The sequence below is a fragment of the Agelaius tricolor genome, unplaced genomic scaffold (genome assembly GCF_023055355.1).
Source record: "Agelaius tricolor isolate 1412-34295 unplaced genomic scaffold, bAgeTri1.0.p SCAF_11, whole genome shotgun sequence".
NCBI classification, from domain to species: domain Eukaryota; kingdom Metazoa; phylum Chordata; class Aves; order Passeriformes; family Icteridae; genus Agelaius; species Agelaius tricolor.
In genome coordinates this window covers 2,032,884-2,051,277 of record NW_027269271.1, presented here as the reverse complement: position 1 = coordinate 2,051,277, position 18,394 = coordinate 2,032,884, and the positions used below count along the sequence as shown (strand labels likewise).

The window sequence follows — 18,394 nt, the reverse complement described above, 5'->3', positions numbered from 1 at the left end:
GCTGCCCTTCTCCTGCTGCAGATGTGGAATCTGACTGCAGGAGGAACTGCCCCTCTCCTGCTCCATCCCTGGCACTTGACTGTCCAGGAACAAATTCCCTTCTCCAGCTCCATCCCTGGCACCTGACTCTGCAGGAACAAATTCCCTTGTCCTGCTCCATCCTAGGCACTTGAGTCTGCAGGAGGAACTGCCCTTCTCCTGCTCCAGATGTGGCACCTGACTGCAGGAGGAACTCTTTCTCCTGCTCCATCCCTGGCACCTGAATCTCCAGGAGGAACTGCCCTTCTCCAGCTCCATCCCTGGCACCTGAATCTCCAGGAGGAGCTGCCCTTTCCCTGCTCCATCCCTGGCACCTGAATCTCCAGGAGGAGCTGCCCTTCTCCAGCTCCATCCCTGGCACCTGACTCTGCAGGAAGAAATTCCCTTCTCCTGCTCCATCCCTGGCACCTGAGTCTGCAGGAGGAGCAGCCCTTCTCCTGCTCCAGATGTGGCACCAGACTGCAGGAGGAACTCTCCTTCTCCAGCTCCATCCCTGGTACCTGACTCTCCAGGAGGAGCTGCCCTTCCCCTGCTCCATCCCTGGCACCTGAATCTCCAGGAGGAACTGCCCTTCTCCAGCTCCATCCCTGGCACTTGACTGTGGAGGAACAAATTCCCTTCTCCTGCTCCATATCCCTGGCCACTGACTCTGCAGGAAGAAATTCCCTTCTCCCTCCCTTCCCTTCTCCCCTAGCTGTGCTTCCCTGCCCACCTTGGCTGTCAGCTCCCAAGGACTGTGAGCATTGGCTGTGAGTGGGGGATACATGGAGAGCTCTTGGGAGTTTCTCCTCATGCTAAGGACACAGTGACAACAAATGAACACCCAAGTACATTCAAAAGTTGTTGTAGATCAAATATTGGATATGAATAATCTTGTCCTTTTATGGATATTCCTCAATTACAGCCCTAATCTTTCAGTGGTGCAAAAATTCTCCAAACTCTGGGAAAATCACATTGATGAATTGCCACAGGGTAAAATCTTCATACTCTGGAATAATCAGACACCTGTCTTCCAAAATGCTCCAGTAACTGTCCACAGCATAACAGCAGAATTTGGTCAGACACTTATTAGTGACACCTAAACTGGATTATATGATCAGGCTGCAGCACCTCTACAAACAAGGCTTTGAGCAGACAGTGTGAAAAAATAATGAAGTGACAGCCAGCAGGAATATGACAAGACCCCAAAAAAACCAAACCAAAGCAAACAAAACCCCCCAAAAACAAAACAAAAAGCCCCACAACAACAAAAATCACACACACAAAAAAAAAATCCCAAAAAACCCCACCAAACCAGAAAGAGAGAGTGCTCTAGTTTAGTACTGATGCAGAAACAAATTCCTGTAAGACACAAGGAAATTGAAGCTCTCATTCCAAAGCTCTCAGCAATGAAGCCTTGCTGTTCTGGAAGCCCCAGTGCCACAGGTCAGTACTGAAGGGGAATAACTACACAGTGAATTTTGGGGCATTTTAGCTGAGCCATGATCCAGGCAGGACCTGGAGCAGTCAAGTGAAGTCTTTCAATAAACTTGTCCCAGACTGTGACCAAAACCCTCCAAAAGGCAGCAGCTCCCACTTCCTTCTCACATTCTTTTAGATGTAAAATCTCAATTCCAGGAGTATGTAGCACCTGCATAGGCACTGAGGAACAAAACATCTCTGCCAGGTCCCCAGGAATAGTCAGTGCCTTTAACTTCCATAAAACTAAACTTGTAGGCACAGTTAGGATAACAGAATATGATAAAAAGGGGACTCTGCTGCCACTAACAAGATTTTTGTGGGATTAAAAAAAAATACATGAACCAACCAAAATAAACTCCCTTATTTGTGTCCAGGAACTTCATTGGTTCTGGGCTTTTCTTTAAGGTCTTTTCAAATTCCTTTCAGTGGGATTTACAATTTGCTAATACTGATGTGTGATAAACTAATAAAACCTGCCTGCAAGGTTATAGGCCCAATTTACTAATAAAACCTAATTTAATTCTCCTGGGAAATGCAAATTAAATAGTGTCCAAATGGCAGAAGCTGAGTACAACTCTGCTGAACATATTGCAAAGGCAACTAAGTTGCGTTTTGTTTTTAAAATAAGGTTTAACTGTGGAAAAGAAGAAATTCTGCCCAGAGCTGTAGGAAATATCATTATGGTAAAATGATTCAAAGTAGAATCATCTTGTAATAGTAATTTATACTCTTTCAGGTTTTCTTTCCATTAATTAAAAGATTTTATACTCAGTATATGACCACCTCTAAGACAGGGAAGTATTACTGCCTCTCTTCAAATGGGGAGGAAAGATGTGAGTACTCTCAGCACAGACCCTGCATGAGAACAATTTTTGTCTAAAGGAGCATGGAACAGTTTGTTCTGCCTCTGATCCCTGCTGCTGTCTGCTAACACAGTGGGTTTTCAATTTTCACCCTCAGAGACAGCCTACAAGATGGTTCTTACCTCCTGAAAGGCTGGGAAGGGAATGTTCCAACTTCTAAATAAATTGTGCTGAACTTTACTGAAAACAGAGGATGGATGAGACACACTCCCTGGCTGGGGCACCAAGATCACCAAGTCCTTCAACCCTTTCCTTCAGCAAATCTAACTGAAGGTGAGGATCTGTCTGGAACATAGCTCTAGATGTCAAAGTAGGATGCAAGGTACAGGTACAACCATTTAAAAGCAATTTGATAATCATTCACAAAGTGCACATTTGCACTTCCTGTAGTTGACCCAGATGGGAATTCACACCACAGTGCAGCAATCAATGTCAGTGAAAGGCTACAGCTCTGGGTTGTTCCACCATGAAAATTCCCAGGTTTCCAAGTGAAAAAAGGCCATGGATAGGAGCATTCCTGCCATTCAGGGTGGACTTGCAGCACATGCAGACATCACACATGCTCAGCTACAGATGAGCCAAGTCCCACTGAGAGTGTTGGAGCACCAGGAGCTGTGGCCAGCTCCTGTTTCCATCAAGCCCAGACACAAGAGCCTGGCTGTGCAACCTGGAATTTGCCAGGAGCAGCCACAGCTTCCCTGGGGCCAGCACAGAGCAGCCTGCAAGGGCCTGGCTGCAGGCACTGAGCCCCCAGAACACCCCAGGGACCTGCCATGGCAAAAACAAGACATGCAGGCACAGCTTTAGGCTGTAAATGCAGGCAGAGGAAAGATGTCCCACCAAGGACAGAGACATGCAGTCACCCCATCAAACTGGCTGTGCTTGGCATGCCAAACCTCAGTGCTTCCTGGGAAGAAGCCTCAGTCAGATCTCTGCTGGGAAGAGCTGGGAGTGCACATGAACAGTGCTGGGAACAGCACACACAGCAAGGCCTTGGCTCAGAGAAAATGAGGCTTGGGCAATGGCAGCTCTGCTGCATTTTATAACAAGGTTAAAGGATCCTGCACTGGAGAAAAACTTCCTCAGGGGGAAAAAAAAAAAAAAAAAGAGTTCTGGCCAGCTCTAGCATTCCTAACTATTAATCTTTTCAAAGCTATAGACTGAGAAGATTTGAGAGCTCTGTTGAGGATATTAACCAAAAATTGGCTTTTGCTCTCAGAGTTTGTACCATTACCTAGCTGTAGCTGGGAAAGGTTAAGAAGTTGCCTCTTCCCCAAGGGGCAAGAAAAATACTGTGGCTATCTCTATTATAAGGTATTTAGCCATCACTATTATGTTTGTGTCTTAAGAAAGTAATTAGTCTCCAGAAGGTGATTAAAATGTGATGAATGACCATAGATTCTGGAAGATGTCTTTCAGCTGGTCTTTATCCCCTGCAGCTCAGACACTAAGCTGTCATCACATCAGCCAAAGGTGAGGGATTTTTGTTTGCCACAATCATAAAACTTTCACTCAATATTAAGCCTTATCAGAACCAGAAACCTTGAATTCAGATTTTCATAACAGATGAAAATTTCAAATCTATGCCTAATGCCCATCTGCTTCTGAAAGACAGAAAGATGATTCAAAGCTGGTAATCTAATCACAAAAGTCTTTTCCCAGCCAATGAAAAAAACCTGGATAGAAGCTGTCAAAACAACCTCCTCAGCCACATCTTTTCTGCTGAATGGAAAACATACCTTACAATCTGTCTGCATTATGCTCCAAACCTTTGAGGAAAACAAGAGATGCTGTTTATGGACTTGATCACTGCTCCTGTGGATGTTACATTCTGAAATAATTCTATTTATAGGCCTCATAGGTAACAGTACAACTCCACTAAGAATATAGTTCATGGATAAGAGCTGTAAACAGGAGCTGCAGAACACACAGGCTAGATCCCCAGAAACACAGCATTTCCCTGGGTGGCACTACCAGAAAAATGGCAGCTGCCCAGGTCTTCACTTTTGTGCTGCTTCTGCTTCATGATGACAAGTAACAGAAATAACAATTATCAGGATGTGGACATGTCCTGAATACAAAGTGAATTCAGGGCTAGATACTTTTACAATTCCCTTCAAAGCTGTTCTTTACTTCACAGTGCATGATGATGTGAGGTGGCATTCTCAATTCCTGAGAGTAACACTACTCCAGGTTTCAAAGGAAAAGATTCCCCATGAAGGGAAGGCAGTGTCTTTGAAAAAAAGCCTCTTTCCCCAGATCAAGAGATGTTTTTACTGCCAATGCTGCCACTTCATGTTTCCCTCTTGAAAAGGACAGGGAAGAACAGCCCCAGTGTGATAACCTAGTGAGTGCAGATGCCTACCAATAATTCAACTATTTGGAATTCCTGTTCTGCCTGACTTCACAAAAGCATCTCCCTACCCTCCTAGCACTGTGCAGCAGCTCCAGGTGTGTGGGTCCAGGGTCTCCTGGGGCAGGGACTCCACAGGAGATGCTGGTGGTATCCCTGCTGCATTACTGGAGAGTCAACCACTTCAGCAACTGCACCTTTGCACCTGAATCTTCCCAAATGAAGCAGCCTGGAACTGCAATGGCAGAGTGTCCTGGTTTGAAAAGGAACTGAGTTTTCTGGGTGCCCTGGAGCTCTGCTAGAACAGCATCTCCCAGCCCTGGAAGTTCACAATGAAACTGGAGTAACAATAGGACACATGGCAGGTGGTGTGGGCTGGGTTATCAAACAGAACTTCCAGAGAATCTTCCAGACAGTTTGAGTTCCACTGTGGTCCTTGACAGCCATTCCTCACAGACACAGTTCTTTGGCTCCAAAAATTAGGATGGTGATCAGAACACACTCAAGCCCTGGTAATGCACTGAGGGCAGTTCAACACAAACTCAGCTTCTCAGCAGCCACTAAAACCATGGGACTTTCTGGCTGCCTTTTCAGCCCTCCTGGAGGCAAGGCAAAGTCCTGATCCACTCTGAGCACATTGCAAGGACAGGAAACAGCCTCAGAGAAATTAAAGAGGTAACATATCCTCATTCTTTCTCATAGGAATGCAGAGAGGAGAAGAAAGGATTAAATTATTCAAGGCTGAGAACCAAGAAGTCAGCTCATGGTTGTTACCTACCTCAAAATTCACAGGGTGGTCTGAAGTGGCAAAGAGACTCTCTCTTAAATGACAAAGAGATTTCAGAACTCACCCCATTGCTTAGCAAAAACTGCTTCTATTACAGAATTGAAAAGCCCAATATAAAAGGCAAAGACCAGAAGACAGAGGCATAACAAATAAATGTATAATAAATGAAAAAGTATAACAAATTAAAAGACCAAAAGCCAGAATCTACTCATACTTAGCAATCTCTCTCTGAACTTCCAAGACATGTTACTATTAACTGACTTGCTAATTGTCTATGAAAACCACAACTCAGCTTTCTTGCTAAAAAAGTTCCTGAAAACATATTCAAGTATTATTAATAGAAAAAATGAACCATTTTTTATAACAAAAATCTTGATTTATTAAAAGCTGGAACTGGTTAAAAATAAATCCTTGACATAAGGTTCTTGTTAGCTTTAAACTGTAAGCATAAAAATCCCCCAGAATTATGTTTTGGTATGGCTGAAATGTACACTATATAACACATAAAAAGCGCCTTGACTTGCTGCTATTATTTTTAATTAGGCTCTGTAGCACGTATGGTTTTACCTTCCAACACCAATTCCAGTTGGGAAAAGGGAGCTCCAGACCCATGGGACTGGCAATTCCATGGCTCATGCCTTGGAGCACTAATGCATTTTACATTAGGTCTGAGCATCAGGAAATCCTGGCTGCTGGCGCCAGGCAGCTCCAGCCCATAATGACCCACATGTGAGAAGTCAGATTCACCACTCAGCTGCCAGTATCTATTCTATCAAACAATTCACTCCTGCTCTGCTACAAATAAGACAGAACATTTGCAGCACTCCACACTGTTTCCAATTAGTCTGTGTGTCTGGACTGCAGATAAGTCCATGGAGCAATCAGATTGAAAGAAATCTTCCTAGAAAACAGAAATCCCAATATTTCCAGAGGCCATCAGCAACGGGCCAACCTGCAGAATTTTCTTGCCTTGAAACATGCAAGAAAATTCGACCAATACTTAATTTAACTAGGAATACACCAGATGTATTTTGCTACTCATGCCAGTTGGAATACAATCAGATTAAAAAGCAGGTTACTGTTGGAGATCCCTGATGAGACTGATGTGCCTTCACTTTTAACCAAGGACATTGAAGATGCTTTTGTTTCCCAGCTGAAAACTCTCTGTTTTCAGAGTATCTTGACTGGGACTTTCTCTAAGTTCACTAAGTAAGGAGTTTGCAAGTTCTACCCTACACACCTTTCCCCACACCTCCAGGTGGGCCTGGAGACTACAGGGAGCACCCTCCAATGTTCTGGTGTACAGAGAAATCCATCACCTCGTGGTTGTGTGTCTATGGTGAAGTTAAAAAGGGTGAGTCACCCACTGAGACCCCAAGAGCAGCACAGAGCTCACACTTACCTCAGTTTCTCTCCCACCTGCAAGCTCTGCAACAAAGGTTGAACATTTGGAAATGATCAGTCCAGGCACCAGCATCCCCTCCCCAAACACAGACTCATACTTACCGAGTAGAAATATTTACTTTTTTCTAGAAGATCCATCTTAAATCCTGCTTTTTTTTGTTCCCTGAGCATGTTAGTTATTTTAATTTGTCCTTAAAAATGTTACCACCACTCTAACCCTTACTCAATGTTCAGCTTTCTGGGGCATCACAGTAGAATAAACCAACAAAAGTAACTGTCCACCACCCTTGACTAATTACAGGAAGCCAAAGTAAGGCAGGAAAATCTTTTTTACTTCAGCTGTACCTACTGTGAATGACTTGCATTTTACAAATGTAAGGTGTTAGTGGTGAAAAGAACATTCTTCCTCTGGAAAGAAACAGCTTCAGCCCCAGGGCTGGGCATATCCAGATAGCTGGATCCTGGTCAAGTGAATGCTGTACCTTGACTATCAAGTGTTTGAAGTATTTCCTGCTCATGAATGCACAGAATTCATGTTTTATAAAAGGCACTTCCTAAACTCTACAGCATCAGGATTTATGAAGATTCCATTCTTGTAAATGAGTCTTTTCTATTTTGAACTCATGGGAGAAGTTTACTCAGAAATTTAAACTGGAACAACTTGCCAACATTGAGAGGGAGAGGTCTTTGAGCAGAGGGGAAATTCAGAGAAAGATCTCCCAGAATATCAGCAAAAGCTGATGCCTTTTGCCCCTATAGCCCATTTTCAGGAATCTAACTGAGAATACCTTGGGAAGACTTAGATTAATGGAAAAAGACCAAAAACCACCAAACCCACAGCAGCTGAAAGACTTCTTTTAAATTTAGGAATACTGGAAACAAACATCATCTGGGTAATCAGCATCTCAAGCCTCTCTCTAGATGTTTCCCAGTGTCTGAAGAGTATCTGAGTAGTTGTAATAAGAGGTGGTGTATTCTGTGTGATTGCTCTATTCCCCAGCTTTTGGAAAGCTGTGATGTATTACAACATGTTAGGATGCTAAAACAGACATGTGATTCAGACAACAAACTAGAACTGCCTGTGCAGTGGAAATCATTGCACTACAACATGTCAGGATGCTAAAGCAGACATGTGATTCAGACAACAAACTAGAACTGCCTGTGCAGTGGAAATCATTGCACTACAACATGTTAGGATGCTAAAGCAGACATGTGATTCAGACAACAAACTAGAACTGCCTGTGCAGTGGAAATCATTCCTACTGCTATGGGGGCAATAATTACTGAGCACTACAAATGAAGCCCTGAAAGAAACTTGAAGAGCCATTGTTGGATGATAAGAATTCTTCAGGAGGAAGAACTTACTTGGCAGAGAAGGGGTGCTGCCCAACCAGGTCTCCATTCTGCAGCTGGTAATCCCCAAAGATATCCGGACTCACTGCTCCATCAGGGACTATCAGCCCATCTAGAAAACAAAACACAGCCACTTGTCAAGAGCAGGATTGAGGGCAAGTGGGCAAAACCACCTGTCCTGGTTTCTTTTAGCAAGTCATTAGGAATTTAACTTACAATATTTCTGTGAGGAACAAAAATCAACAATAATACTGAAACCCAGCAACTTCAAGTACATAGAAGTCCTTACTGGTGCTCCAAGGAGCTTCAGCCCACTGCCCTGAAAAATGCTTTACCTAAGAAAGATTCTCTTAGCCCTTCTTCCTTAAGACTATAAAAGTTATTTCAAGAAAATCTTGTCTCACCCATCAAAATAAGCCCAGAGAATAAGTAATGGAAAAGGTAAAACATTAATCTGGGCCAACAGCATAAAAATAAAAAACCAGCAAAGATCTTAATTGTTCAGATTCTATACTGCATCACTGTATCTCTTCAAACTTGTGGAGAAAAACAAGAAAGTGACTTCAGAATTATTTATTTTATCTTGCCCATCTTTTAATATCCCAGAGCTCTTTCCAACAAGGGCAGGCTTTTCCTGTGATATCCTCTCAAGAGCACAGGTTACAGATTTTCTGTGCTCCCTTTACATTACAACACTGGCATGTGAAGATGCAGACATTTGTAAAGCCAGAAGTATTCCTTAAAGGCTTCACAGTCTCTGCCTGCTTTATGAGGAAAAGAAAATCAGGAGCTAACATCTTCCTTCTGTTACATCAGTGTAAACCCAGAGAGTGTCTTTGAAGTAAAGGCACTGAACTGACCCCAGCTGAATGAGAGCCCAGCTTAACTCTTTGCTGCTCCCATTCACAAAACACATTTCTTTTTAATATTAAGGGCACAGTTTTTACTTGGTAATTAGTATTAGGCTCTAATCAGATAAAACAAGCTCTTTCATTTAAACAGCCCCTACATCAGTTTGTCTCCATCACTGTATGAAAACCATTCCAGACCTGAAGTGCAGAAAGCATCCCCATAAACCAGGGCAGAAACAGGTACATCCAGACTGATCCATTAAGAGTTTAAGAGAGGGAACACAGAGATTCCTAATGACTAGGAAGTTACAAATGCCATTCCACTTTAAAGAAAGAGAGATAAGATCCAGGGAGTCACAGGCCACTTAGCTTAACCTCTGTGGTTTCCAAACTACTAAAACTGCCTGCACAGGAAGCAGTGCAAAGTTACTTACAGACACAAGGGCTTAGAGATGACGACTCTGGCATTCAAACAAATCTCCCCGTGCTTTATGAATTTACCTGATGTTTTTTGAAGATAATATAGTGACAAGTGATAAAAGGAATAGAATTGACACATCTAGATTTCTAACAGACATTTGATGAGGTGCTACAGAGATTCATTTAGAAGATAATACCTCATGGGAAAGTGACTGAATGCAAGGCAGCAGATTGCAAATGAAAAATGCCAGCCATGATCAGACCACATTGTAGCAGCATCAGATTGCTGTACATGGCCATGTTCTAATTGCAGACATGTGTGTACAGTATGTGAAGGAGTATGAGTTGACAAGCAGGAGTTCTGGCAGGGATCAATACTCCTGTCTCTCAGCATGTTCAGAGGACATGGGTGCCCTGTGACATCACACAAAGAGAAAATGTCCAAAGAAGTGAAAGTTGAAATAGCCTTTATTAAGGCTTGTGCCAAATTTTTCTAGCTCACCTCCTAGTCTGTATGCTCCACTGAACTGAAATGAGGAGGACCATTGTCACTTTTAGACCTGCAGTACTTCAGATCAAAAGCAATCCATGTAAGTGACTGTGCATTCTCAATAGCCAGGCTAGGTTAAGAGAAACTTGAATATAACATATGTCTCTGTATTAATAAAGCAAGCACTACATTTTAACTTTGAGGCTACTGCTACCACTACTTAAAGTGTCTTCAATCAAGAGTGTTAACAGTCAAACCATAACACTCAGAGTTATGGCTCCCATGAATTTATAGGAAAATGAAAGCACATGGAGAGCATCAGCTGCAGAAAATGTGATTACACAGTTAAAGGACATCTGTTGTTATGTACATTTCAACATAAATTAGGTTATGTACTTTCAGAGCAAGAGAGGCACTGAGCTCAGGAAGGTAACTTCAGAGATTCTACCACATTTTTCATGTAGATTTAAATTACTGTGCAAGAGAGAGATTGGTCTGTCATGAATTAAGGAACTCATCTTGCCATCAGTGAGCTCAAAAACGATTATGGTCAAGGTGGGACTTGTACTGTCAGCCATCAGTGTAGATCACTTCTAAAATTATCAAACTGAAATACAAGTATTTGATTTCTGACTGCACAAAGATTTGTACTTTTGGCGGGTTTGAGTTTGTTTTTGTTCACTAAGTAATGATCTGTCCTTCAGAACCCAAATCTCTGCTCCAATTGGTACCTTAACCTTAACTTTCAAAGGAATATTATGTCCCTTTTGAGATGCCACATTTCAAAAGTTGAAGTCTAGGAAATTGCAGAAGCACAAAATTACTGACATTTGCTGCAATGAACCTGAGAAGTGAGTCTACCTTTTGAATATAACCACTCTTTAAAAAGGGCTACCTTTAAAACCAAAACCACATTTCAAACATCTGCACAACATATCACCAGAATTCAACCCTTCCTTTCCAGTCAAGTATCAATTCCAGCACAAAAAATCCAAAAGGGAAAAACTATCACACTAAGAGGCAAGTTGCTATGGCAGAAGAAAAAGAAGCTTTATGTTCTGATATCCTTTGAGAACAGTATTTGAAATGCTACTGAGATCTTGCACAATTATTTTCTTGCAGCAGCTATGAGTGAAGACAATGGGGTTTAGTGGTTTTGTTTTTCTAATTACTCTTCCTACAAATGGATCCAGAGTCACAGAGTTTTGTGACTCATGCTTCATGGCAGAGGACTGGACACTTGTGTGGAAAATCAAAAACACAGACTCAAACCCAGCAATTAAAAAAAAAAGCAAAAATTCATGCACTCAGTTATCCAGGAGTTTGAAAAGGATCTAAACCCCCAAGTTGGAGAGGGTAAGCCAACTCCTAGTTACAAGAAGTTATGAAGACATTTATCCACTAGGCCAAATTATTTCATTATTGTCTGCTGCAAAGTTTTATTGCACCCTCGTCCTGAACAGCTGGCAACACTGGATTAGATAAATCAGCATTTCCAGAAGAGATTCACACACCTCCCTAAATCCTAGATATACAACAGCAAAAAATCATACAGATAGATTAGTTTAAAGTCATGAAATGATGGCCTCTGCTAAGGAATCTCCAAGTTTGCTGAGAATCAGCAAACTGAAATCTTTCATCAATATCTGCAATAAAAATCCCACTGCACAACTAACACAATAGGCAGAACAAAATTCAGCATAAATCCACACAGCTGTGAATTTAACAGGGATGAGAGGATTTTGTTTACAGAGCAAACAAACTATGGACACAAGAAATAGGTGGGAAGAACAAGGCTGGGCCACCTTTACTTGACTCCACTGTCATGGTCCATCAGCTCTCTGAGACAGGTCTACTCATATTCCTGAAGACCTGTAACATTTCCTAAAATCATGGATATCCAGTACTTAATCCATCACTATCATCCCAATGCCTTAGGAATTTAGCTTTTGTATTTTTCAACTCCAGTACTGATTTAGTGTATAACTCTAAATTCTATATAGAGTGCTAGCTGCTGTCTTCACATTTTGGTCAGAAAAGTACAAACAAAAAGTGAAAGGGGGAGGAGCAAACTGGGGGAATATGACTTCATTACCTGAAGCTGTAATTGGAGGATTAACCCTTGGTATGTAAATGAACAAACTTTTAATTGTCTGAAAAACTCATGACCACTGTCCATCTTGGGTGCAGCCCCTTGGAGGCTTTTGGAGGAGGCTGACCAAGGAGGAATGAAAAACAGATTTTCCTTTGCACTTTAATGTGGTTGCCCTTTAATTGGCTCTGTAATAGGGTTCATTTGATGGGATTCCTCATACTGAACCAAAACTGCTGTACAAGAAGTAGAAGGCTCATTATGTTCAAGGCTCTACTTAGTGATTTGTTACATTCTTCATTTAAAACCTACTGTTTTTGTTTCCATCAAAGATTCAATTAACCATTTACTAAGAAAGAAAAGATTTCTCTTGTCTAGCTCTCTGAAAGTTAGGCATGTGATTTTAGCTCTGTGCCCATATAAACCAAGGAGAGAAACAGATGCCCAAGGTGTAGCTATTTGAAGACCTTCAATAAACACCCACTTTTATTGTCTTTATCTTGTTCTAGGTAGCCCCTCCATGGCATCAACCCTAACAAGGACAAGCCCATCCTTGGCTGACATCAGTGCTGCTCCCAGTGCCACAAAACAGGGACTGTCCTGCTTTGAGTCAGGCCCAGCTCAAGCTCCCCCTGCAAATGCAGAGGTGGCAATCCCAGTGCTGAACACTGCCAGTGCTGCTTTACCTGCATTATAGAAGAGGTCAGGTCTCTCCAGAATGTCCCCCTCGTGGATGTAGGGCTCGATGGGATCATCCCCATACAGGTACTGCTCGCTGTCGTCCATCTGCCGGCTCTCCACCATCTCCAGCCACTGCGAGTTGTGCCATCGGAACTTCTCCGTCTGGATTTTTTTAGCCCATTCCTCATCATATTCCTGGTAAAAATCACCACACACTGGTTTAGGAATAGTTGTAGACAAAGCTGGTGCAACAGGGTGACACCCTGCCATTTCCTGATTTTTTAAGATTTTTTTCTAAGTCTTCTGATGTTTCCATTCTTGTAACGAACTTTCTCACACACTTTCTGTAAATAAATTATTGTTTTGCATTCTTTTATGGAGGAGGAGAAACCTGATGGACTGTCCAGTGTCAGATTGGAGAGGTGGCACTGTCACCCTCCAGTCCACTGTCATTCCTGGAAATCTATAAATGTTGGAGTCAGATAATAATCTTCCCTTTTTCTTCACCTTGAGAGCAGCAGTGTGTGTTTGTGCTGTTTTGTGCCCTATAGTGACATCAGGGGAAGCCAACATCAGCAAAAGATGCCAGTTCAGGGCCCAGTGACTTAAATGCTCTGTTCAGCTGCATGTTCTTTGAGCAAAAGGGATTTTGCAAGCATTGGGCATTATTTGGGTTTGTGCTACAGCAGTACAATCTTCCCTTCATGGTTTGGAACTTCACTCCATCCAGAAAAAACTCCTGCTTTGAACAGAACAGTTCCATCAGCAGTCTCCTCATTTGGTTTAATTAAGAAGACCCAATTACTGTCAATCTTCAGGGGATTTTTAGTAATTAATTATTAACACCGGCCAAATACCCTGCACATCTTCATTAGATGAGCATTTCCTAGGACAACTAGTTACTAAAAACCTCTATTAAGAAAACAAGCTGTGATAAAACAAATAAATTTCTTTCCTTTCATGAGCTCCAGCAAGAATTTAATTTCAACTTCATGTCAAATTTTATGTATGATGTCTAACAACCACAAAAATGGTAGGCAAGTAAACTCTGAGGGGAACTTCTCCAGAAAGCTGAGTAAAACAGGATATAGGTTCCAGTCACTATGGAAAACCATGCAGGCATGACATTTCAATCTGGATTACAGCCTAATTGTACTCAAGTGCTGTGATATTCATGTAAAGGAACAGCAGCATGAAGTGAGACAGCCTATGGCCACTGCAATCAGCTGTTCTGAGAGGGATCTCTGAAGAGAGCAGATTTAGGGCTGCTGATTTCCCATGGGTAACACTCAGCTCCTCAATCCTGCTGGGATGATAAGGCCCAGCTATCTCTAGGAAACTCATCAACATATGAAATCTGCAGATGGTATCCATTTGGGAATAGTCACAAATAATGCACCCCAACTGGTGCTTTTTCAAACCAAAGTATTGTGAGCAAGAATAATATCCCTTAGCAAGAATGTTTCATCTTGTGGGAAGAAATATCCTTATGGAACACATCCCACTCCACTGTCTTCTAACCTAACTACAAAGGATATTTGAAAATAATTTCTGAACCTTCATGGTGGTGAACACATGATCTAGACAGACTTTCCTCAGAGATCTAAGGCTTTAAAAATCTGTTTTACTTAGCCCTGAAGAGGAAGATGTCACACAATAAGTGACAATGCCTTGCTTGTGGAAGTGGGAATTTCTGACATGCCAAAGTACATCTGTCTACAACCAGAGGCTATAAAATGGCAGAGAAGGCAGAATCAGCTGGCTCAGGAGCTCAGGTTAAACTTCTGAAAGCTCCATAGGCTGACTGGACTGACTTTTAAACTGACTCAATATTGAACCAGCCTTGTCTTCATTGCTGTCATATGTGTTCCACACTCTCTGCCCTGTGCCTTTTCCACCTTTGGGCTGGTGGATGACACAAAAGCCCTGCCAGTCTGGCAAAGGCTTCTCTGGCATTGCCAACAGGCATCTAGAACATCCAAGATTTCATTATTCTCAATTTCTCCAATTCCACCTTTGATCAACACTAATTCCTAGACCTTGCTAATTCCACTCCTCACCTCCTGGCACTCCTGTGTGCACTGATCCTGTCCAAAACCCGGTGTCCTGCACAGCTTCCACACCCAGAGCAGGTATCACCTGTGGGATCTACAGATATTCTTAGTGCCCAGGGAAGCAAAATCCCACTTTGTGTCTGGCAGGATTACTGCAGCCTTAGGAAGGGAGAAAAGACAAGACCAAAACCCAACAAACACCCACACCTCATACTGCTTGGAAAAGAAAACCTCAGGCTATTTCTTGATTTTTTTCCCCTCATTTCCACTCTTGATTATAAAGAAAAACTAGAAGTAGCCGTAAAAACTTGGAAAAAGCAAGCTCATCACTGAGATTTATAAAATTACCTATAAAAAAAGACAAGGCATGACTTTCAGTGATGACATCTGACCAGCACCTTGGAATCAGCTCCATTGCTGCATCTGCCAGAGCTAAACCCTGGGCTGGCTGTTATGTCACCCTCCAGCAGTTGGAAATTACTTACAAGCTTTAGAGAAACATCTTGTAAGTGCCAGAAATCATAGTGCACTCTCAAGAACACTATTCCCAGAAGTCATGATTGCAAAGAAGGGGAGGAAAATAAACAAATTTAACAAACAGCAAATTAGATTAACCTCTGTGAAAGCTGAATCCCTTTTACATTATCCTGTTTACTTTTCAAAGTTTTCAAAAGCCAAAAGGCCATCAGCTAAATCACCTCATTCACATTTACCATCAATGCACTTGGAAAACACTTGAATATTCCCAGAGTTGCAGCCCTAAATGTATCCCACTTTCAGACATCAGAGTTCAAATCACACCACTGTCTGAACATGCTGACTGTCTGTCAGAAATAGACATCAACTTCTTCTATCTTATTGCAAAAATCATTTTACATTTCTCAGATTCTAACTGATTTTTCCTTCAGCTCATGACAGCAGGGCAGAGTATTCCTATATATTCTACATTTCCCATCCTATATTAAGAGGTTTAAGAGCCCCAGGTATTTTTCCTCTATCATTCATCTAAATTTTGGAAAACTATTAGCAATTATTTTGGAAAAGTATTATTTTGAAAAAGTATTAGCAATTGAACAGCAAATACTTAAAAACCACAATTTATCCATTCAAGTACTTTGACATCTTTGTTCTTGTTCATTCCCAGTGAAAACAACAAGGTACAAATGTCACAAAGAAGTGACTGCACCAGAAGTAGATCAATGAGCTAGTTTTTCAGGAGTTTCATTCTGGCAGCAATCACAGAAAAGGAAGATCTGCAATAATCTAGAATGATTTACAAAATCTCAACACTAAAGAAGTTCATTTAAGTAGTGCTAGATCAGTGATATGTCTGTAGATTTTCCATGGAAATATGCAGAACCACCACTGGGTAAATGATTAATGGAATAACATCAGAATGGAAGAAAAGCTGTAAATGCAGGACTACAGCCAAAAGGCACAAAGAAACCAAATTAAAGACATTTTGAGCAAAACAATTCCCTAAAACACTGCAAGCCTTCCAGTAATTATATTTTGAGCTATTAAAATCTTTTTTATTATTATTTTGTGGGGGAGGGTTGTTTTGGTTGGGTTTTGGTTTTTAAACACATGAAGCACTCCTTCTTTACAAGGGAATTTCTGCAAACATGAAACCAGAAAGCAAAAAATTATGAAGATCCAGCTATAGCTTTGAGCCCTCCAGTGCTTTTAAATGTTAGGCTACTGGAAAAGCACTGCAAGGGAGAATGAGAAGGTGAACAGAATGTGCCTATTTTCCAGCAGCACCCCCCTCAAACATCGCAGTCATGGTCAGAAACTTAAAAGGAGGAATTCTCCAAGCTGATTTTATTCTCTTTGGAGCTCCCTGACATCACTGCTTTTAACATTCGGTTTCCATAAATCCAGAAGTGTCATAGAAGATGTATGGCTTGACTCTGGGAGGAATGTGCCATCCTTTTTGAAGTTCTCCTTGCAGCTTTGTTTACTACTGAAGCATTGAAATATTATGAAGCGTTAACTGGCCCATTATCAGAGCGTGTCTGTTCCCTATCAGGGTCCCCTTTGTCACTGGCTTCCGTCACACCTTGTATCTGATTAACACACTATAGGATAACACAGAGCTACACAGATCTGCTTTGTGTTCCCTCACAGCTGATGAAAAACAGATTTTCCTTTGCACTTTAATGTGGTTGCCCTTTAATTGGCTCTGTAATAGGGTTCATTTGATGGGATTCCTCATACTGAACCAAAACTGCTGTACAAGAAGTAGAAGGCTCATTATGTTCAAGGCTCTACTTAGTGATTTGTTACATTCTTCATTTAAAACCTACTGTTTCCATCAAAGATTCAATTAACCATTTACTAAGAAAGAAAAGATTTCTCTTGTCTAGCTCTCTGAAAGTTAGGCATGTGATTTTAGCTGTGTGCCTCTATAAACCAAGGAGAGAACCAGATGTTAGGGATCACCTTGTGCAGGTGTCTATCACACCTACCTTAGGGTAAGTACCACTGCAGGGCAATTCCTTCACAGGGCAGGAAAAAAAAATCCTTCCACCCCTTCCACCTGTGCAAGATGAAGTCACTGCTTCACAATCAGCTTCATTGCTATGAATATATTCTGACAGGAAGCTCACAGAAATCTGACAGCTGGAACTAATGGCAAGGCAAGGAAAAAAGAGTAACCATTGATGTCTTTAAATTTAGGTGGATCCATAAAATGTAGGGCACCCTCAAAGTTCCTATATTGGAAGTAGCAGACTAGAGAAACTTTTTTTCCCCTCCTTTTTGGAGGAATGTAAGATATCTCACTGGCAACCTGCTATGCTGGTACCAGATCAGTGGCTTGGCTCACCTTCCCAGTCCCACAAAGCCAGAGAGCAGGCACCAGTGCTGAAAGGGAATCTGTCCAAGGCAGGTTTCATTTGAAGACAAAAACTATCAGGACACTCTTAGCTGCCTGTGGTTACTCTGCTGCAGGCAGAGACACAAAAAACAACCAACACCAAAACAGGCAGCTGGCAAATTGAACAATGAACAGAGGAAAGTTCAGCTGCAGCCCCAGCCCCTCAGTGCCCTTCTGCCCACCCCTCTGTTTTCATGTTTGCTACAGGGTAACAGGGCAACAAGATGCATCACAGAAAGGGGGTCCTGTCAAGTGAAGGGAGAGCCCTTTTTTCCTGGAGTGACTACAGCACTCTTCATGGAAGAGGACACCAAGCTGGAGTCAAAGGTTATCTATTTTCAGAGCATGCTGCCTATTCAAATAAAGCCCACACCAAATCCCTGTGGTCTGCTCTTCCTTGACTCTAAGAGAGCTGGCCAACATCTCATACAGCTGGCCCCAGAGCACAGAGGGTTCACAGCACATTCCTGCTTCTTAGGTGAAATTCCAGCATTCCCAACATGCAGGATTTCTATCAGGGAGCTTAGCTAACCCAGAAAGAGGCAAGCTGTTCATTAACAATGAATTCCATACAAGGCAAACATTATTTGCCATTTATTACAAATACCCAGGGCAAAGAATGAGAGCTGGAAAATCACCTTAGGCATGAGGCCCTTCCTAAATCC

At 42.0% G+C, this 18,394-nt stretch overlaps 1 protein-coding gene across 4 annotated transcripts in view; it reads right to left on the bottom strand.

Moving 5' to 3' along the window:
* Window positions 1–18,394, bottom strand: part of KIFAP3 (kinesin associated protein 3) — a 70,353-nt gene that overhangs the window by 12,326 nt on the left and 39,633 nt on the right. For 3 of the 4 annotated variants that reach the window (XM_071435786.1, XM_071435787.1, XM_071435789.1), the window contains exons 18-19: window positions 12,800–12,989; window positions 8,273–8,372 (exon numbers count right to left, since the gene is read on the bottom strand). In XM_071435786.1, coding sequence (XP_071291887.1) covers window positions 8,273–8,372; window positions 12,800–12,989 — 290 coding nt within the window. Of the gene's footprint in view, window positions 1–6,905; window positions 6,932–8,272; window positions 8,373–12,799; window positions 12,990–18,394 lie in introns of all 4 variants that reach the window. The other variant, XM_071435788.1, reaches the window with a different exon arrangement.